The 23443-nt window shown below is 38.7% G+C and overlaps 1 protein-coding gene across 5 annotated transcripts in view; it reads right to left on the reverse strand.

The window, feature by feature from the left end:
• The window catches only part of SPIDR (scaffold protein involved in DNA repair), a 285222-nt gene that overhangs the window by 219057 nt on the left and 42722 nt on the right, over window positions 1-23443 (reverse strand). For all 5 annotated transcript variants that reach the window (XM_060393383.1, XM_060393381.1, XM_012183635.5 and 2 more), the window contains 2 exons: window positions 19084-19263; window positions 15508-15671 (listed from right to left, as the gene is read on the reverse strand). In XM_060393383.1, the coding sequence (XP_060249366.1) occupies window positions 15508-15671; window positions 19084-19263 (344 nt within the window). The remainder of the gene's footprint in view (window positions 1-15507; window positions 15672-19083; window positions 19264-23443) is intronic.

A 23443-nucleotide genomic window follows, 5' to 3' on the forward strand; every position in this document is an offset into this window, starting at 1 on the left:
TTGTGGAATGTGGAATATAATATTCCATCAATGCAATGGAATACTACTTAACCCTAAGAACGAAGTACTGATACACACAACACCGGTGAACCCTGAAAACAGTGCACCTAGTGAAAAAATCCAGACACAGAAGGCCACGTATTAATGACTCCATTATGACTCCAAAAAGCTTAGAACAGGAAAATTCATGGTAAATGAATACAGACCAGAAAGTTCTAGGGGATGTGAGAGGAGTGAAATGAGATTGATTACTAATCAACGTGGGTTTCTTTCTGAAATTATAAAAACATCCTGGGTTAAAAAGTGGCAATAGTTGCACAACTTACTAAACATCATTGAATTGTACATTTTCAATGGGTAAATTTTGGGCATTTGAGTTATATCTCTTTTTTTTTTTTAAAGTGTAAAGATAGGTATGACGACAAAGAACCAAACAGAAATCTTGAAGTTGGAAAGTTCAATAACTAGAATGAGAGATTCATCAGAACAGTTTAACAGCAGATATAAACTGAAAGAAGAAACGGATGAACAATAGAAACTATGCAATATGAAGAACAGAGATAAAAATTAAGAATGAACAAACTTTCTGAGAAATGTGGGATACCATTAAATGTACCAACGTACATTTAATGAAAATACAGAGAAAGAAGAGAGGAAGAAGCAGAAAAAACCTTCCAAAAAGTGATGGCTGTAAATCTCTTAAATTTAGTTAACACATGATTGACCAGGGGATTTTTACAGAAACTAATGCCTGCAGCCAGTGATTTCTTACATAAGTGAATACTGAAATGTCTCTGGTCAATGACATTAAGGTAACAAAAGACGTACTAAGACGTCTCTGGTTGATAAGCTGTTAGATAAATCTACACGTGTAAGATGAACACTCCAAGTAGGATAGACACAAAGGGGTACAGACACATCATATAAAAATTTGAAAGAAAAAGAAAAAAAAATCCAAAAAGAAGCAAGAGGAAAATGACTTATCATGTACAAGGGAACTTTCAATAGATTAATAGCTCACTTTTCATCACAAACAATGTAGACCAGAAGGCAGAAAGATGACATATTCAAAGTACTGAATTAAAAAAAAAACTATCAACTAAAACTTTTTATGTAACTATCAAAATGTAAGCAAAATAAAATATTCCCAGAAAACAAAAACTGATCAAAAGTATCAGACTCAACTTATGAAATAAGCTAACTGAAGGTTTTAAGCATGAAAGCAAGTGACCTAAGAATCCACACAAATTCACATGAAAAAATAGTCTCAATGAAAGCGATTACCTGATTTTTAAAAAGTATAATGCATGTTCTTTCTCTTAACCGATTTGAAAACCAGTTGCATAAAACAGTATGTACATGATTATACAACATATAGAAATGTAATGTATTTGTCAATAAAACAAAGGAGGTGGTGGGAACAAAGCTGTAATGACCAAGGAAATGTCACTAGATGGTAATGATTCCACAGGAACAAATGAAAAGGACCAGAAAAAATTATAAATAAGAAAGATCATGTAGCACTTTATAAAAAATACTTAACTCTCCTTTCTTTTCTCTACTTCTATAAAACAGATAAATTATATCAATCACAAATTACAACAATGTCTCAATGGGTTTATATCATATACAAATATAATATGTAAGCAAAGAATTTAAAAAAATAATTTTTTTAAAGTCATGAAAGGAATTAAAAGTTACAGTAATCCCACCTCTGGGTATCTATTGAAAGAAAACAAAAATACTAATTCTAGAGGCTATATATGCCCCCATGGCCTAGTTCTCCACAGTGACATTTATAATAAGTCAAGATATGGGAATAACCTAAGTGTCCATCTATGCATGAATACAGAAAAAGACATGAGACACACACACACAAAACAGAATACTATTTATCCATAAAAAAGAATGAAATGCTGCCATCTGCAACAACAGGGATGCACCTTGATGGCAGTTCAGTTCAGTTCAGTTCAGTCGCTCAGTCGTGTCCGACTCTTTGCGGACACAGTATGAATCGCAGCAGTATGTTAAGTTAAATAAGTTAGAACTTATGTGTGGGGCTTCCCTGATAGCTCAGTTGGTAAAGAATTCGCCTGCAGTGCAGAAGACCCCGGTTTGATTGCTGGGTTGGGAAGGTCCACTGGAGAAGGGAAAAAGCTACCCACTCCAGTATTCTGGCCTAGAGAACTCCACAGGCTGTATAGTCCATGGGGTCCCAAAAAGTCAGACAGGACTGAGCGACTTTCACTTTCATTTTTGGGCTTCCCTTGTGGCTCAGCTGGTAAAGAATCTGCCTGCAATGTGGGAGACCTGGGTTCAATCCCTGAGTTGGGAAAATCCCCTGGAGAAGGAAACAGCTACCCATTCCAGTATTCTTACCTAGAGAATTCCATGGACTGTATAGTCCATGGGTTCGCAAGGAGTCAGACATGAATGAGCGACTTTCACTTCCTTATGCATGGAGCTTTAAAACGTCAATAAGAACAACAAATATCCAAGCTGCAAATACAGAGACTAGACCGGTGGTTATCAGAGACAGAAGCTGAAAGCAGGGTAAGGGGAAGGGAGAAATGGATAAAGAGAGTCCAAAAGTACATATTTCCAGCAATAAAATAATTCAGTCATGCGGATATAATGTACAGCATGGTGACTGTAGTTACAAATACTGCATTGCTTACTTGAAAGCTGAGTACATCTCCAAAAAGTTCTCATTACAAGATGATGCAGAGGGCCAACAGACACATGAAAACATGCTCTACATCACTTAGTCATCAGGGAAATGCACATCAAAACCAAAATAAGATACCACCTCACACCTGTGCGAATGGATATCATCAAAAAGTCAACAAATAACAAACATTGCTGAGGATGTAGAGAAAAGGGAACCCTTGTACACTGCTGGTAGGAATGTAAACTGGTGCAGCACTGTGGAAAACAATATCGAGGTTTCTCAAAAGTCTAAAACCAGAATTATCATAGGACCCAGTAATTCCACTTCTGGGTACATATCCAAAAGCCCCACTAATTTAAAAAGATGCATGTGCCCCAATATTCATAGCAGCATTATTTACAATTGCCAAGACATGGAAACAACCTGTGTTCAACAACAGACGAATGCGGAAAGGAGATGTGGTACACACACACACAAAACGGAATACTATTCAGCTATAGAAAAGGAACGAAATTTCTTACCATTTGCAGTAACACAGATGATAAGCCTAATAAGTATAAGTGAGATAAGTTAGAGAAAGGTAAATACTGTATGATATTTCACTTATATGTGGAGTCTAAAAACTACAACAAACTAATGAAGACCACAGAAAAGCAGCAGACTCACAGATGCAGAGAAAAAACTACAGGTTACCAGTAACCAGGCGTGGGGAGAGGTAATATAGGGGTCGGAGAGTAAGAGGCACAAACTGCTGGGTGTAAGACAGGCTCAGTGATATACTACACCACCAGGAATACAGCCAGTATTTTGTAATAACTGTAAATCAAAATTTTTTAAACTGTACAAAAACTTAAAAATTTTAAATTAAAATAAACAAAACAAAACTCAGAATGGTGAGGTATGCAAGAGTTTCTAAATTGGTGAACACAGCCATGAGCTAGGAGAGTAGCAGGCCAAGAGACCTCCCTACCCCTTGCCGCACCTCCACCCCCGTAACAGCTTTCCCTATACGTCTCTTCCTTTTATTTGGCTGTTCCTGAGTTATATTCTTTATAATAAAACTATAACCATAACTATAGGGCTTCCCAGGTGGCCAGTGGTAAGTAGCCACCTATCAAAACAGGAGATGCAAGAGATGCAATTTCAATCCCTGGGTCAGGAAGATCCCCTAGAGAAGGAAATGGCAACCCACTCCAGTATTCTTGCCTGGAGAATTCCGTGGACAGAGGAGCCTGGCGGGCTACAGTCCATGGGGTTGCAAAGAGTCAGACAGGACTGAGTGACTAATACTTTTGTATCTACTGTAGATGCCTTTAAAAATGTTCATGATTTCACATTAAATCTACATATCAAAAGGGAAAATGTTCTTTAATTTTTAAAAATATGAATTTCTCCTAGATATCTTATTATTACTGATTTTTATTTTAAATTCTATCATGGTTGCAGAGTATCATCTTCAGAGTTACAATCTTTTGAAGTTTTTTGAGATGTTTTATGACACAATATATGATTCATTGTGGTATGTATATCATGTGCACATGAATAGAATGTGCATCCTATTGTATTTGCATTGCATGAAGTATTCTACAAATATCAATTAGGTGCTTGATCCCATCACTTAATGGCAAATACATGAGAAAAAAGTGGAAACAGTGACAAGTTTTATTTTCTTGGGCTCCAAAAGCACTGTGGGTGGTGACTGCAGCCACAAAATTAAAAGATGCTTGCTCCTTCGCAGAAAAGCATACTAAAAAAGAGACATCACTTTGCCAACAAAGGTCTAAATAATCAAAACTATGGTTTTTCCAGCAGTCACGTGTGGATGTGAGAGTTGGACCATAAGGAAGGCGGAGCATCAAAAAATTGATGTTTTCAAACTGTGTTGCCTGAAAAAGACTTGAGAGTCCCTTGGACAGCAAAGGGATCAAACAAGTCAATGCCCCTGGAAGCACGGATGTTGAAACTGAAGCTCCAATCCTTTGGCCACCTGATGTGAAGAGCCAACTCAATGGAAAAGACTCATGCAGAGAAAGTTTGAATGCAGAAAGAAAAGGGGGCGACAGAGGATGAGATGGTTAAGTAACATCACTGACTGGATGGACATGAGTTTGAGATAACTTCTGGAGATAGTGAAGGACAGGGAAGCCTGGCGTGCTGCAGTTCATGGGGTCACAAGGACACGACTTGGTGACTGAAAGACAACTGTACATTTAACTATAAAGTTCTCTTCAATTTCTATTTTCTGTTGAGTCTTTTGCTTGGTGCATTCATTATTTGCATATTTTCCTTTCTGTGCTGGAATAGAATTACAAGATCTGGTAATTCTAATATTTGAGTTCTAATATCCTAATATTATCTAATATATTCTGATATATCAGGGTCTGTCTCAATTATCTGCCTTTTAAGTATGCGTCACATTCCTGGGTTTACGTGTGTATGTGTCTGTGTCTAACAAATGCGAAGTGTATCCTGGTCATTATCAGGGAGGTAGACTCTGGATTCTATTATGCTCTTCTGAGGAGTATTTACCTTCCTGCTTAAACAGTAGTTAACTCGGCTATGCTCACTCCCCTGTGAGTACAGGAAGTACACTGCTTTCTCCTGTGTAGTGGAGAGCAGCTGAAATCTGTGTAGTTCTTATAACCTGTAAGATCTATACGCAGAATGTGGGGTTCTCTCTGGGAGGTTCTACCTTCACCTTTGACCTCCCATACCCCAAACTCTGTGTTATGATTTCTATCCAAGTTTAGTCACCCTGAACAACACTGACAGGGGCCTGCCTTTGGGTAAAAAGTGGTGATAAATGAAAAACCCTCCTTGCTTGTGCCATTCTCTTCTTTAAAATGCCAACCCCTCCAAGTCTCTGCCAGCTGTATTCTCCTTCTATCTACTGTCTTCAAGTATTTTTATACTCTTTATATTTTTATATAAACTTATTTTTAAAATATATTTAATATACTTTATATGTACAAAATTTGTCATTGCTATTTGTAAGAAAGGTAATCTGACACATGATGCTCCGTCCTTACTCCGAGTGGAATTCCTAAGGACTTTTTTAAATTAGAAAACTAGAGGACTAAAGTCACACTGTAATGACTCATACGATGACTTTTTAATTTATATACATGTAACGATAATTCCTACAACACTCTTTTTTCTATTCTATCATTCTCATACCAGAAAACAGATGAATTTAGGAATAAAAGAAACAGAAGAAGAAACAAAATTGAAGGTAAAAGAAATGACAGGGTGACAGTGAAAAAGGAGTAAGATTTATACTAGAACAAAAAATGACAAAGTCTCAGACCTGATAAGTCATAAGCTAAGGTTTAGCCAATTAAGAAGGGAGATGTGGAAAAATAAGGATGCTAAGTTCTGAAACAAATGCTACAAATGATATTGGGACATACTCACTTTCCTAAAGAGAATAAAAACCAAAATATGCTATAGCGCTATCAGATCAAGAACAGTGTTTATAGATATATGCACACAAAACTGTAATGTAAAATAACAACAAAAAGTACCTACTCCTCAATACTACTCCTAGGAGTCCTCCTTTTTAACATAAGAGAACACTGGAGTACAAATCTGTCTCTTTTTTTAAAAAAGCCCTGTGTTCAGTTATTTATTTTTGGCTGTGCTGGTCTTCACTGCTTCATGAGGGTTTTCTCACTGCAGTGAGCGGGAGCTGCTGTCTACTTGCAGTGCATGGGCTTATCATGGTGGTTTCTCTTGCTGTGGAGCATAGGCCTAGGTGCATGGGTTTCAACAGCTGCAGCTCCCAGACTCTAAAGCACAGGCTTTAGAGCACACAGTAGGAGTAGCAGCACAGGCTCAGCTGCCCTGTGACACGTGGGATCTTCCAGGACCAGGGATGGAACCAGCATCTTGTGCATCAGCAGGTGGATTCTTAACCACTGGACCACCAGGAAAGCCTTGAATTTGTTTCTTAAATGTAATGTTTCTATACTGAAATCTTCAAAATATAATCAAATGAAATCATGACTAAACACGCCCTATATTTTCCCTTTACAAGCATGAAATTTTCATTTTTATATAAACATAATTACATTTTAGAGAGGACTTCTAAAATGTGTGCTTTTGATCATCATAATCAAATTCCACCAAGTCTACACATAGATAAATTGGGGAGTTCTCAGACATTAACAATTAGTTCATATTTAGTTACATCAGCTTATTCTGATTCATCATTTAAAATGATTAAATGTTAAATTACATGTGTTACTTTCAATTTTTTCATAAAAATATAAATAAAGAATTACAAACATGCTCATTAAGCTTAGAAATACTTTCAAAGTCTGCCAGATTACTTTCTAAATATCCTCTCAAGAAATAAAAATTTTGCTAGTCTACTTTTATTAAATTTTTCCCTATTCCATCTTCTGTGAGATACTGAATCATTTGTTCTGCTCTTACTGTTAAAAATACACAGAAAACATCTGTTTTATAATAATGAATCCATGTTTGAAATGTGAAAATCACATTTGCTTTGTCTTTAAAACTACTACTTTCAGATCTTGTTTGTGTCACCCAGCTTATGTTGCACACCTTCAACAAAACTCCACCTCTCACTCAGGTTATCTGATATTTATTAAGTCTACAAACCTGTATTTGCATAGGAATCACTATATAAAGTACAAGAGAATTACATAACAAAGCTCACTTAAAGCCAATTTTCTTCACGCTTCCTGAAAAATGTAGGTTAGTAGAAAACTCACCGCTGTATCTCTGCTGCCCTCTATAGGAAGGGTTCTTGGAAGACACATAAAATAAATGGAAAACCCAGATAACAATACTGAATAGGAAGTCACATCAAGAATCAATTAATCATATGTCCTAAAAGGCAACATTATGAACTGAAGCTATGATCTTTTGATTTCATCATGCTTTTCCTTCAAGTTGTATAACCATGCTATACTGCAGGGGATACATTAGTTAGAACCTCATTCTGCTTTACCAGGTATGTCTCGATCTCCTAATCCGCAAAATAGGGCTAATAACAACATCTACATAACATGATCAGCACTTACCAAAGTGTGTGGCATACAGCAATAACTCAGAGTTACTGTACTGTTATTAATGGTATCATTGCTATTACTATTATTGGCACTATAACAAAATGGACAGGACCACAGCTGTGAGCTATTTATCTTTTCTTTACTATTCTGTAGAAGTTCGCACTATATTCTGGATAAAAGTGTAAAGTGTCCTTTAAAAAAATTTTTAATACAATTAATCCATGTACATGGTTCAAAATTCAAAATAGCACAGAAAAAAGTTGCCTCAACACAGAGATTCCTCAAAGCAGAGATAGTTCATGCAGATGTACATTCTTTACATTTTTCTACACAATTAGTGTATGTTTTTGTCATTTAACAAACTATTTTGAATATTTCATAAGCACACAGACTTATATCCTTCTTCTACTTTAGAAAATGCTTTATCAATTTCACTGACATATGAAACTACTACCACAATCAAGATAAACATTTCCATCACCCCCAGAACTTTTCTCTTTGTCCCACTGTAATCCATCCATCTCCCCGCTCATTCCCAATAAACCACTGACCTGCTCTCTCACTAAAATCATTTGCATGTTTTAGAATTTTACATAAATAGAATTATATAGTATATATTCTGCCTCATTCATTTGAAGGACCTGAGGCTAAACTGTAATAGTCAAGTTACATGGACCTTGATTCTCAGGCTGTGTGGGGAACCACTGAAAGCATAAATAAGTAAATGATGAGGTCATAATGTTTATTAAGATGAATCTAACAAAAAGACAGGAGCTAAGAAATCAGTTATGAAGCAAGGAAACAAGACAGGCCATAGGTGAAGGGGCCCAACATAGGGAAGAAGTGGTAGGGATGCTGTGATTTCGAGGCCAAATCTGCGTGGCCTGACAATGAGCAGATTAAGGCTGAAAAAAAAAAAATGAACTAGGACCACATAAAAAGGATGAGCCTGGGTTAGAAGGAAGAGAGACAGGACTTGGAACTCTGGACTCACAGCATGTTTAGGACATCCACACAAAGATGTCATCAGGCAGTTGGAAACCCACAAGGAATTCAGGATAGCAAGGGGGTCAGAAAAAGACTTAACAGTGAGCAGCTTGAAGATAATAAGGAAAATAATTGAGTCTTTGTTCCGATACCAGGAAGAGAAAGGAGGAAAAGAAGGCAGGAGTTAAGGCCACAGAGAACACGGCTATGATTAGGCAGAGCACAGTTTCCTCATCACAGGAACACCTCCCAGTGCCTGGTTGGAGCAATCCATTTTTTGAGTCACTTTTTAATAACATAATATGTCACACTTTAACATATATAACTACTTTAAAAAAAAGTGTACTTGATGAGAAACTACATAGAGAAATACTGAACTTTTTAGATACAAAGAAAGCCACGAATTTCCCTTTTCTATCGCCATAACTTTCAAAGTTCTCACGTGCATGTGCACACTTCTTCTGATATAAGAAAGCAATCGACGTGGATCCTGAGGCATTCAATCACCACCCAATACTTTCGCTGCAAGATTTCAGAGCGGCCTTGATTATTATATAAATAACCTGGTCACAGTCACATACCTTTAATAACACACTTTCCTGTCTGAAAATAGGGCACAACAGCACTGACTTCACAAGCTTGTTTTTAGGCTCAAATGAAAAATGTACTGCTACAAACTCCATGCTGAAACCTAATCCCCAATGTGATGGCACCTGGGAGCGAAGCCATGCTGTGTGGCCCTCATAAATGGGATTAATGCCCTTCCTGGAAGGTCCCAGGGAGACCCCCTAACCCCCTCCATCACAGAGGACACATGAGACGACAGCTAAGAACCAGGAAGTGAGCCTTCAACAGACGCCATATTTGCTGGCTCCTGGATAGCAGAACTTCCAGCCTCCAAAACTGTCAGAATTCCTGTTTTATAAGCCACTTAGTCTATAATATTTTTGTTACAGCAGCTCAAACAGACTAATACATAAAGCAATTAGTACAATATAAGGCCCAGTAGATGGTCAATATACATGATCTGATTCTTCCTCTTCCTTGAGGGAAAAGCCAATGACTTTTCTGTCTTTTTTTATTATTATTATGAAATATATATATATAGCAAAGAAAGAAATAAACTTCTCCAATAGTTCTACCACCCATAGACACACAGTTTACATTCTGGAAAACTATGGATGCCAGTCACTCACTTCTCATAAATTATACTTATTCAAGCGAAAAGTGAAACTGCTCAGTCGTGTCCGACTCTTTGCGACCCCATGGACTGTAGCCTACCAGGCTCCTCAGTCCATGGAATTTTCCAGGCAAGAGTACTGGAGTGGGTTGCCATTTCCTTCTCCAGGGGATCTTCCCGACCCAGGGATCGAACCTGGGACTCCAGCATTGCAGGCAGACGCTTTACCGTCTGAGCCACCAGAGAAGCCCAGTTATTCAAGAGCTACCCTGAAAAGTCTGTGCTATACTGTAATTTGTAATTTTAACAAGGTGTGAATTTGAATTGCAAGCACTACAAGACCTGTGTGCACGAGCTTCTCAATTAGCTGAGTTAGTAAATCCCAGTCAACCAACTGCATCTCTACCATGCACCATTACAGTTCTTGTAACAGATGTGGTTATTTATACAACTTTCAAGGGATAAATATAACCTTAATTAACAAGAGTATTTCCCCCAAAAAAAAGCCAAGAAAAAAATTTACACAGCATAATGTTTTCAAGTTTCATCTACCTTGTACCACGTATCAGAATTTCAATCCTTTTGAATGCTGAATAATAACCACTGTATATGAAATGGAATAGGATCCTGCCTCTCGTTTGTAGAAAAGCTTCACCTCCTAGGACCTCCCCAAGTTCCAAAGAAAAAATTTAATTAGAAAAGTAAGAAAATGGAGACACAAAGGAAAGCTGTCAAGCAACATGAAACAGTAATAGTTCAGCTACTAAATACAGTCAAGGACCTTCAATTCTTCTGCAGGGGACAGAGGTATTATCCTGAGCCATGTCCTTGAGTTGTTCTGCTGACACTGAAACCCCACCAGGTGGAATAAGTTAGCTGCACGCTGACCACAAGCACACAAGCCACAGACTGGATGTTGCCAGAAGTGGGATGATGGTGACTCCTGACTACTTCAGCACCAACCAAGCAGAAAAATGCCCACAAGCTGATCAGTCACCCTGATCACAAAATTAGCAACCCTGTCACTAAAAATTTTACCCTGAAAGCCACGGTGGAGTTTGGGTCTTTTGGACCCAAACTCATGCCTCCACGCTCAACCCCAAACACTGGGGGTGCCATGCAACAAAGGCTGCACTTTCCCTCACCACAACTCAGTGTCAACAGACTGGCTTTACTACAACAGAGCAGACAGACCCAAGTTTAATTCCGTAACACATACACACACACACACACACACACATATCTGTATCTATATACAAAAGCACACATATACATACACACACATTGAGAAATGGTATATTTCCTGCCATATCAGTAAACAAGGGGTGGCACAGTCATCACTGATTGCAGCCGCCACAGAAGGTGAGCTGGTGAGCCCTGAGGGAACTCAGGAAGGAAGTACCTATTGCCTAGCAGCCATCAGACTGCAGTCACCCCCCACACTGAGCCCTGAGGAAACTCGGGATGAGAAAACACAGGATACCGGCCCTAGACAGTTAAGATGCGTATCTAAGGAATGATTTAAGGGAACTCAGATTCTGGTATCTTCCCCAACACAGAAAAGCACTAAATTCCTTAACTTGAGATACCAGGTTTTCTTTAATTAACAATAACCTTTCGATGTTCAGACTACCTACCCTTTGTTGCATAATGTCTATATATTCTGACTACCCCTCCCCACTCAGCTCATTACAGCACTTTATTTCGGGGTTACTTGTGATGCTGCCTTCCAGGCCTGAAGTCCTAAAAATTCCCACCAAATAAAACATAACTCTCATCTTTTAGGTTGTGAATATTTTTTTTAGTACACAATATACATTTGTTGTTGTTCACTCACTAAGTCGTGTCCAACTCTTTTGCAACCCCATGGACTTAGCCCACCAGACTCCTCTGTCCGTGGGATTTCCCAGGTAAAACTGTGGAATGGGTTCCATTTTCTTCTCCGGGGAATATTCCTGACCCAGGGATCTACCCGTGTCTACTTCCATTGGCAGCCGGATTCTTTACCAGGGAAGCCCAGACAATACACATACCCACACATTTTGTTTATTCCTTCACCTGATGATAGATATTTGGGTTGCCTCCACCATTAGGACACTGTGAATAGTGCCACTATGAACATCAAGGTACAATTTCTGTTGAGACCCTGCTGTCAAATCTTTGGGGTCTATGTCCAGAAGCAAAATCACTAAGTCACATGGTAATTCTATTTTAACTTTTGAGAAACCAACAAACTGTCTTCCAGAGTGGCTACATCATTTGAAATTCACACCAATCATACCCAGGGGTTCCAATTTCTCCACATCCTCAACATTCATTTTCCCATTTATGGGTAACAGCTATCCTAATGGGTATACAGTAATATCTCACTACGGTTTTGATCAGCTAATGTCTAACGATTAGGAACATCTTTTCATGTTCCAGGTTGCCTGGAAAGAATCAAGAATATGACCATGATGGTATAATAGGAAATGGATTTATCCTCTTGCTTGAAATAACCAAAAGGAAAGAAATGAGACAAAATACTTGAAACAATGGCTTTCAAGACATGGGACATCAGGCAAGAAGAATACTAGCTCCTGAAAGATGGGAAACAAAGGAATGAGGCCTACAATTGCCCCAGTTTACCTTCCAGAAAGAATTTCCAAACTACACAGTGAGGAGGGGGAACTGAGGTGGAGACTACGCAGCTCCCTGAGTTGAAGGGACAGGGTCGAGAGTCCATGGAGACAGAAGGAGCTCAAGCTCATAGGCCAGAGCACCAGAAAAGCCAGAGCTGCACAAAGAAACCCAAACATCCCCCTCAAGTATTCGGCAGAGTACTGATCAGCCTGTGCACATAAAGAAACTCTACATCAGGGAACAATCCCTTGGGAGCGGAGAAGAACAGTGCCTAGAGTTCATACAGGGTCAGGAGACAGTGGCTGTTCCTGCTAACCCGGTGGAAAAACGGTAATTCAGGGCATTACAGAGAACACTTGGGAAGGTCCTGCTTCAGCACTAAGACCTAAGACTGAGTACTCCTCCAGACGCAGAGAAAAAACCATGAAGCAACACTTAAAACGATGAAACTGTTTCCAATAACTGTACCACAGAACAAAGGCCTCAGAGTATTCAAAGAAATTTTTAAAAATCTCGTACTCAACAACATAAAATTCAAAATATCTGGTATACACTCAAAAAGTTTCCAAGCAGGTAAAGAAGGAGAAAAATACAACTTAAAATGAAAAGAAGTATCAATCAATAGAAAAGACATAGAAATGACACAGATGATAGATTTACAGAAAAAGCCATTAAAACAGCTATTATAAACAGACTATTTATGCTGAAAATATTGATAAACGTATGATTGTGTTAAGGAGAGACATGGGCAATGTAAAACGACTCATATCAAACTTTCAGAGATGGCAAATGCACTGGATAGTATTAACAGCAGATTAGACATGATAGGAAAAAAGATTAAACTTGATATAGCAATAAAAACTGCTCAAAATGAAATGTGAGAAAAAATGGGCACAAGATCAATAAACCATGACATAAAATCAAGCAGCCTAATTAATACACAGATAATTGCAGTCACAGAAGGGAAGGAAAAGGGAAACCAGAAAGAAGAATAGAGTGCTGAATAAAGGCAAAAAACACTTCAAATGTAATGAAAGCTTTGCGCCCACTTGTGAGGAAGAGAGTTAACTCAGCAGACCTGAGACAGGTGCCCAGAGAGATCCTTGTTTGCAAGGCTGGTCCTTGCCAACCTCTGGGAACTAACTTGGATGTCAGGATGAGCCCACCATGCCCTAAATGATAACAGTGGCTCCCTGTGCCTCACCTGTCCCAACTATGCGGCTTATGTTGAATACCCATTTTATTCCTGAAATCTGAAATTCTGGCACAAGCTAGGCAGACAGCACCCCTCAATAAAAACCCTGGGCTCAGAGTCACTGATGAGCCCCGCTGGTAGACACCAGTGCACATATGTTGTCAAAACTCCCTGCTGGAGCAATAAAGCATACCCTGTGTGACTCCCCTGAGGAAGACTCTTGAAGAGTGATGATTTTGCTTTTGTACGCTAAGTTCTGCATGTCTTCCTACCAAATCACCAAACCTAGAAGGGAGCTTGGGGATCCCAGACAACCACAGACACAAAACCTTGACAAACTCCAAGCAGAAAACTACATCTAAGCACATCACAACCAAAACAGTTTAAAACAGGGAAGAGAAATCTTAAAACATCAAGAGTAAGAATAGCTGCTGGCTTCTTGATAGCAACTCTGGAACTAGAAGAAAAGGAAGCAATGCCTTCAAAATTCTCAAGAAAAATGATTTCAAACCAAAAATTCTATATAAAGTTTCAACCACAGGTCAAAGTGTAATGACTGCGTTTTCTGACATGACAAATTCCAAAAAATTATCTTCCATAAATCCTTCCTTGGAAGCTATTGGAAGATGTGCTCAATCAAAATGAGAGTAAAAACAAAGAAAGAGAAAGACATGGAATCCAGAATAAAGTTGCTCCATGCAGGAACAAGGTGAAGGGAATTCCCCAAAAGAGGGTGAAGGGCAATATAAAACTGGCAAGGTTCACAGAGCAGAAGGGACTCTCAGGTGACATCAGAAAGGCTAGGAGTTTGTGAAAAATAGTTCTCCACAAAAACAAAACTAATCAAATGCTGAATGAATAAATATGATACAGTATATAATCACAATGGAATATTACTTAGTCATAAAAAATGAAACAATGCCATTTGCAGCAACATGGACAGACCTAGAGATAATCACACTAAGGGAAGTAAGTCAGACAGAAACAAATATCATATGATACCACTTCTTTGTGGAATCTGAAATATGACACACATGAACAAATATACCAAAGATAAACAGACTCACAGACATAGACAACAGTCCTGTGGTTGCCAAGGGGGAGGGGGAAGGGGAGGGATGGATTGGGAGTCAGGGATTAGCAGATGTAAACTAGCATGGTTAGAATGGATAAACAACAATGTCCTACTGTATATATAGCACAGGGAACTATTCAATACCCTGTGATAAACCATAATGGAAAAGAATATGAAAAAAGAATATATATATACACACACACATACATATATATAAAATTGAATCACTTTGCTGTAGAGCAGAAGTTAACACAACATTGAAAATCAACCATACTTCAATAAAATATTTTTTAAATTTTCTAAGAACTTAATAGAATGCCTGCTATGTCTGAAAATCTTAATGAGAGAACTGAACAACACTGAAAACTTAAGAGTTTTATTCATAAGTAAAACAACGCAACATAAACCCAAATAATTAACTCCATAAAAAAATGAAAAGCTGTAAAGGAAAATCACAATTAATAGTTGTCTTTCTATGAATATTATTATTCAGAATTGCACATTGCTGAATCTAATCTGACCAGACCACAAGACACGTGTCCTGAGGGAACAGAGGGATCCTGGGAAAGACCCATGTGTAACAGAGGTGAGAGCAGGTGAGAAGAGAACTCAGTATTTATCCACGTTTAAAAGCACATTACCAGCATACTATTTAGAGGAGTTGCAAACAAAACACCAAAGGTTGTGACTAACACATTCCACGAACGGAACGGAAAGTGGGAAACAATCCGTCCTCACCTTAGGAAGCTCAGGTGGCGTCTCTGCTGGTGTCAAAGAACGACTGCTTGCACCAGAAGCACAGTCAGATATTTCCAGCACACTTTCTCGGTCTTCAAATTCATCACGTTCACAAGCATCTTCCCTCTCACTGTCTATCTCCCAGTCAATAACCTGCAGGTCATCTACAAATACAATTTTAAAATATTCTTAAATTGTATTAAATCTATTTGTCCTCAGTAGTTTTAAAAGATCCATGTTGTTCAACAATTTTAAAATACATTAAAAGGCAGAAGAAAGTATATTTCTACTTTTATCTATAAGCATCCCATTTCTCCCACCTGTGACTGCCACCTCAATTCTCAACTTCTATTAGTTGCTTTTCTGTTCGTCTGGAGTTTCTTCAGCATTACTGTTGATATGGAGAAAGTTTTAGTTTCTTGATAGAAGATCAAACCAGAAACAACATTCCCTGACGCCAAAGCCTAACCCAGAGCAAGGCCCTAACTCTCCTCAGTTCTGTGAAGGCTGAGACAGGTGCGGAAGCTGCAGAAGAAAAGTTTAAAGCTGGCAGAGACTGGTTTGCAAGGCTTAAGGAAAGAAGTCACTTCTGTGACAGAAAAGTGCAAGGTGAAACAGTGAGTGCAGATGTAAAAGCCTCACCCAGTCATGCAGGGATCAGGCAAAGAGAATTCATGAGGGTGGTTACACTAAACAACAGGTTTGCAACTCAGTTGACACAGCCTGCTACTGGAGGAAGAGGCCACCTAGGACTTTCATCAGTTCAGTTCAGACGCTCAGTCGTGTCCGACTCTTTGTAACCCCATGGACTGCAGCACACCAGGCTTCCCCGTCCATCACCAGCTCCTGGAGTTTACTCAAACTCATGTCCATTGAGTTGGTGATGCCATCCAGCCACTTCATCCTCTGTCGTCCCCTTCTCCTCCTGCCCTCAATCTTTCCCAGCATCAGAGTCTTTTCAAATGAGTCAGCTCTTTGCATCAGGTGGCCAAAGTATTGAAGTTTCAGCTTCAGCATTAGTCCTTCCAATGAATATTCAGGACTGATTTCCTTTAGAACGGACTGGTTGGATCTCCTTGCTGTCCAGGGGACTCTCAAGAGTCTTCTCTAACACCACAGTTCAAAAGCATCAATTCTTCAGCGCTCAGCTTTCTTTATAGTCCAACTTTCACAACCATACACGACCACTGGAAAAACCACAGCCTTGACTAGACGACCCTTTGTTGGCAAAGTACTGTCTCTGCTTTTTAATATGCTATCTAGGTTGGTCATGACTTTTCTTCCAAGGAGCAAGCATCATTTAATTTCATGACTGCAATCACCATCTGCAGTGATTTTGGAGCCCAAAAAAATAAAGTCTGTCACTGTTTCCACTGTTACCCATCTATTTGCCATGAAGTGATGGGACCAGATGCCATGATCTTAGTTTTCTGAATGTTGAGCTTTAAGCCAACTTTTTCACCTTCTTCTTTCACTTTCATCAAGAGGCTCTTTAGCTCTTTGCTTTCTGCCCTAAGGGTAGCGTCATCTGCATATCTGAGGTTATTGATATTTCTCCTGGCAATCTTGTGCTTCCAGTTTGTGCTTCATCCAGCGCAGCATTTCTCATGATGGACTCTGCATATAAGTTAAATAAGCAGGGTGACAACATACAGCCTTGACGTACTTCTTTCCCAATTTGGAACTAGTCTGTTGTTCCATGTCCAGTTCTAACTGTTGCTTCCTGACCTGCATACAGGTTTCTCAGGAGGCAGGTCAGGTGGTCTGGTATTCCCATCTCTTTCAGAATTTTCCACAGTTTGTTGTGATCCACATAGTTAAAAGCTTTGGCATAGTCAATAAAGCAGAAGTAGATTTTTTCTGGAACTTTCTTGCTTTTTTTGATGATCCAATGGATGTTGGCAATTTGATCTTTCATAGATGAGCAGAAATCAGTGCTTGGCTGCACAGCTACACAGGACAGGCTGACTGCCTCGTTAGGGGCTAACATAGTTGGTGGGCTGAAGTTGAGCCAGTGTCCCCTATCATTCTGAAAATCCTAGGGTGCTTAAGAATCGAATGCTAAGTCTACTCTGCCTGTGCTCCAGTGACAGCACAACAGAGTCTGAGTGACAGCACATCTGTTACGACCCAGTTTGCTGAGTGTTGTAAGCCGACTGTTGAGACCTGCTCCTCAGAGAGAGTCCCCTCAAAATATCAATATTCACCGACAATATCCCTGGTCACTCAAGAGTTCTGATGAAGATGTTGTACAACAGAATAAATGTTGTTTTCATGCTTGATAACACAGCATCCACTCTGCAGCCCATGGATCAAGGGATAATTTCAACCTTCAGGCCTTATGATTAAAGAATTCCACAAGGCTACAGCTGCCATCGACAGTGATTCTCTGATGGATCTGGGCAAAGTCCACTGAAAACTTTCTGGAGAGGAGTCAGCATTCTGGATGCCATTAAGAACATTCACGATTCATGTAAGGGAAAAGGTCAAAATACCCACAGTGACAGGAGTGAGGAAGAAGTGGATTTGAAGCCTCACGGATGACTGTGAGGGGTTCAAGACCTCATGGGAGCAAGGGGCTGCAGGTGTGGTAGAAACAGCAAGAGAATTAGAGGTGAAGCTGTAGATGTGACTGAATTGCTCAAATCTCAGGATAAAATTCTAATAGGTGAGCAGGTACTTCTTGTACATGAGGAAAGAAAGTGGTTTCTTGAGATGGAGTTGACTCCTGGTAAAGAGGCTGTGAAGACTGTTGAAATGGCAACAAAGGATGTAGAATATGACATAAACCTAGCTGAAAAAGCAGCAGCAAGGTCTGAGAGGACTGACTTCAATTCTGAAAGTTCTCCTGTGGGTAAAATGTTACCGAGCAGCACTGCATGCTTCAGAGGAATTGTTTATGAAAGGAACATGCCATTGATGTTGCAAACCTCACTGTGGCCTTATTTTAAGAAACTGCCACACCAACTCCAAGCTTCACTTGAGTAGCCATCAACAGTGAAGTAAGACCCTCCAGCAGCAAAAATATCAGACTGGCTAAATGAAGGCTCAGATGATACACAGAAGTTTTAAGCAATAAAGTGTTTTTAAATTAGGGTGTGTCTATCATTTGTTTAGACATAATACTAGTGCAACTTTAAACAGACTACAGTAGTATAAAAACATCACTTGTATACGCACTGCGAAACCAAAAAATTCACATAACTTGTTTCACTGCAACATTCACTTTACTGTGTTGGTCTGGAGCCAAACCCAAATATCTCCAGATATTTTATACTTTATATTATATTATTTATACTTTATATATTATAATATTTTATATTATACTTTAGAGAACTGGCTCTGATCAATTTTAACATGTTCAAGCCTAAATTGTCAACTGCAAAAATAATCCCGGTAATACCGATCTCTGAAGGAGTTACTGTGAGAAATATTATGAGAAAATGTTTCTAAAAGATTGGGACTCAGTAATATCAAAATCAATGCTAAGTATTAGAAGAGAAGTATAAGTTATTTCCATTATTAAAACACAATCTATAATGGAAACTAAATTTCTTTTAAAAATTATCAATTTACCTTCACTGGCCCCATCTTCTGGACATAAAATGTTGCTGTTACAACACCTGCCTGTTCTAGAATGATATCTATTATCTCTGTGTGATTTAAAAGCTGTTTTATCTTCATCTGACAGATCACTTTCACTGGAACTCCACGTTATAGCTGCAAGCCCACTGGTACTCTTAAAGGCGGTAGGTTCTGCAAAAGAAAGAATAATTTTTTTAATGGCCAATTGATTATGATTATTGATCAATATGAGGTCTAATACATGATACTTTGCCAAAGGCACAAATATACAAAATTCTGTTGATAGTGAAAACAATGTCTTATTTCAAATCTTTCCAACTAAAGGTCTATGTGCAACCTGGCTAAATTAAATCCCAACTACAAGAAGAAAAAAAATAAAATCAAAGTCATAAAAGACAAGGAAAATGACTGGAGCACAAATGAAAACTCAAAAAATAACCCGAAATAATTATAAAACTATAACTTTGTAGAATCTTTCATCAAGCCTTAAGGGTAAAAAAAAAGTACCAAAAAAAAACCCACAGAAATCAATAATTATCTACAAAAGGAATGCTTCCGTGTGCTTCCTTTACTATACTAGGTGCCCTGGTAACAGCAGCTTGCTTAAAATGCTTAAAGGAGAACTTTTAAATTTAATTAACCTTATTTTCAGATAATAGTTGGTTCATAGACAGTTGTCAGAAATAACCAGACAGCTCTGGTATGCTTCAAGCAGCTGTTCCAGGGGTGACATTCTGTCATAGCTGACAGTGATGCTGTCAAAACAGAGAACAACTCCATCACTGTGGGGATGTCTTGCACTGCCTTTTCAAAGCCATTAACAGAGCTCACCTCCCCACCTCAATTCCTATTTCCTAGCAATCACAAAGCAATTTTGCACTTCTCTGATTTTGTCATTTCAAGAATAACATATAAATGAGATCACCTACATCACCTTTTATCACTGGCTTTTTGAGCTTAGCACAATTACCTGGACATTCACCAGGCTGTTGTATGTACCAACAGTCACTTTTTTTTTTTTTTTTTTAATTACTGAGTGCTGTTCTGCAGTGTGAATGAATCACATGTTTAATCAGTTACCCCTTGAAGGATGTCTGGGTTGTTTTCAGTTTGGGGCTATGACGACTGAAGCCACTATGAACACTACGTACAGGATTTCATGTGACTGTAATTTTCACTCTCCAGGATGTCTAAGGGTACGATTGTTGGACAGTATGGTAATTGCATGTGAAGCCTTATAAGGAACTGCCCAACTGTTTTCCAGAGTGGCCATGCCATTCTACAGTCCCACAGCACTGTGAGGGTGGTACAGTTTTTCCACATCACCAGCACGTGGCATGCTCACTATTTTTACGTTGTCCATTCTACAGACAGGAAATCTAGCAGGAATGGAGTGTCTCTATTGCAGTGGAACCAAAGTTCAACAGAAAATCTTACTGATATTAATCAGAAAAGAATAGATAAATAATAAAAATCAATTTTCCTATTCACATTGAGTGGATAATTGAGTTATAATTCTAAAACCAAGGAAAAAACCCTTAACCACATTTCAATACACCATAAGAGATTAGACATTACAACTCAAGTTTTACAGAAGAGGAAACAGTATCAGAAGCTAAATGGCTTCATTAAATACATATTTATATAACACCTTCGATATAGTAAACCTTGAGGAAACCAAAAAGAAAAGAAGAAAATTCCTGCCCTCGAGGAATGCAACATTAATTAACTATGAAAAGAAAAATCAAATACTGTATTAGAGATATGTCACAGAATATTGCGGACAACACAAAAAAGTGAATGCTCCACTTTATACTGATCAGGAAAGGAAGATTCACTGGCAAAATGGTGTCTAGAAAATCAACACTTACAAAGGCACAAAAACGTGAAATAATAGTAAACATTTACTGAACACTTACTTTGTGCCATGAAGATCTAGAATTACTAAAGTTGTCTATCCTTCAAAATATAAAATTAAACGTAAACTATTCAGAATAACCAAAGAACCCATATTGATTTAAAGAGCTAATAAAACTAAGCTGTGTACTTACTTACAAAAGACATTATCAATCTTTTTCATTATTATGCATCTGGAAAAGTAATCAACAGGGAAAAGTGGAACACTCTATACACTGAATGTGAGTCCCCCAAAACTCACACATTGCAGCCTAATCCATGTGTTGGCCTCTTCAGGAGGTAATCAGGTCATAAGGGTGAAGTCCTCAGGAATGCAATTAGCACCCTGTAAAATGAAGAGTAACTAAAGAGCCTCTTGATGAAGGTGGAAGAGGAGAGTGAAAAAGCTGGCTTAAAACTGAACATTCAAAAAACTAAGATCACGGCATCTGGTCCCATCACTTCCTGGCAAACAGAAGGGGGAAAAGTGGAAGCAGTGACAGATTTTATTTTCTTGGGCTCCAAAATCACTGATAACAGTGACTGCAGTCATGAAATTAAAAGACACGTACTCCTCAGAAGGAAAGCTAAGACAAACCTACACAGCGTACTAAAAAGCAGAGATAATACTTTGCCGACAGAGGTCAGTATAGTCAAAGCTATGGTTTTCCAGGAGTCAGATACAGACACGAGAGTTGAACCATAAAGAAGGCTGAGCGCTGAAGAATTAATGGTTTTGAACTGCGGTTCTGGAGAAGACTCTTGAGAGTCCCGTGGGCTGTAAAGACATCAAACCAGCCGATCCTGTACGAAATCAACCCTGAATATTCCCTGGAAGGACTGAAGCTGAAGCTCCAATACTTTGGCTACCTGATGAGAAGAGCCAATCACTGGAAAAGACCCTGATGCTGGGAAAGATTGAGGGCAGACGGAGAAGGGGGCAATAGAGGTTGAGATGGTTGGACGGCATCACCGACTCAATGGACATGACTTTGAGCAAACTCTGGGACATAACAAAGGATAAGGAAGCCTGGTGTGCTGCAGTCCATGGGGTCGCAAAGAACTGGTCACGACTCAGCGAATGAACAACAAATCCACTGATATGTTAAGTTCTAACCCCAGCATCTCAGAATGTAATCTTATTTGGAGACTGGGTCTTTAGGTAATCAAATTAAAGTGAGACGTTAGTGTGGGCCCCCATCTACTAGGACAGCTCTCCTTATATAAAGGAGAAATCTGGACACCTAACCACGCATGCAGAGAGGGAAGACCTAGGAAAGAGATACTTGGAAAAGAAACAGCCACCTGCAAGTCAAGGAAAGAAGCCAGGAGCACATTTCCTGGAAGGAACCAATCCTGCCAATATCTCACTTTGGAATTCTAGCCTCCAGAACTGTGAGAGAGAAAGTTTCTGTTGTTCAAAACATCCTGTCTGTAGCACTTCATTATGGCAGCCTTATTCTAACCCAAGTCACTTCGGAGAGAAAGATGAGCAACAGATGAGGGTCTCCCCGAAAGAAACCTATGGTTCAACAGGGAGAAAGACACATCAACAAATAACAATTTAAAAATTTACTGATGTCTTCCAAGGAGATTTCTGACCTCAACAAAAAACAGACTCTGAGAATATATTCTGCAGAATATTTCAAGAAAAATAAAATAATACACACTATTTTCTTTTTTATTACATGGTTTCATTTGCTTAGGAAACACTTTTTAAAAGTTCTTCCTTTTAAAGAAAATCACTATTTACATAGGTTCCAGCCTATTTTTATTTCAATTTTATCTTCTTCCACCTTCCACAAACCTTCTGGCAAGATCCTTTGCCAGCAAGCAAAGGATCACCTCTCTTACCCCTTCTCTTCTCCTCCATCTCCTCCCCCTTCCTTCTCTGGTTCTCAGTACCTTACAGGTAAGGAAATAGACATGGAGACAAGGAAATGGAGTCCCCCTCTTTTTTGCACACTTTGCCAAAGTATGTTCCCCTACTTTTGCTTCCCTGTTCTTAAAAAAATACTACTTCTACGTCCTAGAAATTTTATTAACAGCCTATCTTAAATTAAACTAACACTTTAAAAGTTACTATTTTTAAAATAAACCAGTTTCAGGGAATGCCTTGAGTTCCCTTTTCTATCAGTTTATATTTGGTAAATTATTAATAACACTTTCTTCTCTTAACAAGCTGCTTATGCTGTAAACAAATTAACTATGCATGGATATATGCTTTTCCAGTCTATCAGAACATACTGGTCATTCCACAGAAAAGAAAGTATAGCAGAGTAGGTTTTAGGTTGAATATATACTGGCATGGAAAACCATCTCAAAAGATGCTTTTGAAATTAAATACAAGGCAGCAGCTTATTTAATATTTCTTTCTCTGTCCAAGTTAAATTTGATTATACCTTCAAATCTATCGTGTAAAAGAAAGTAAGAGTTGATCCTTCAACAACCCAGG

The sequence above is a fragment of the Ovis aries genome, chromosome 9, assembly GCF_016772045.2.
Source record: "Ovis aries strain OAR_USU_Benz2616 breed Rambouillet chromosome 9, ARS-UI_Ramb_v3.0, whole genome shotgun sequence".
Lineage (NCBI taxonomy): Eukaryota > Metazoa > Chordata > Mammalia > Artiodactyla > Bovidae > Ovis > Ovis aries.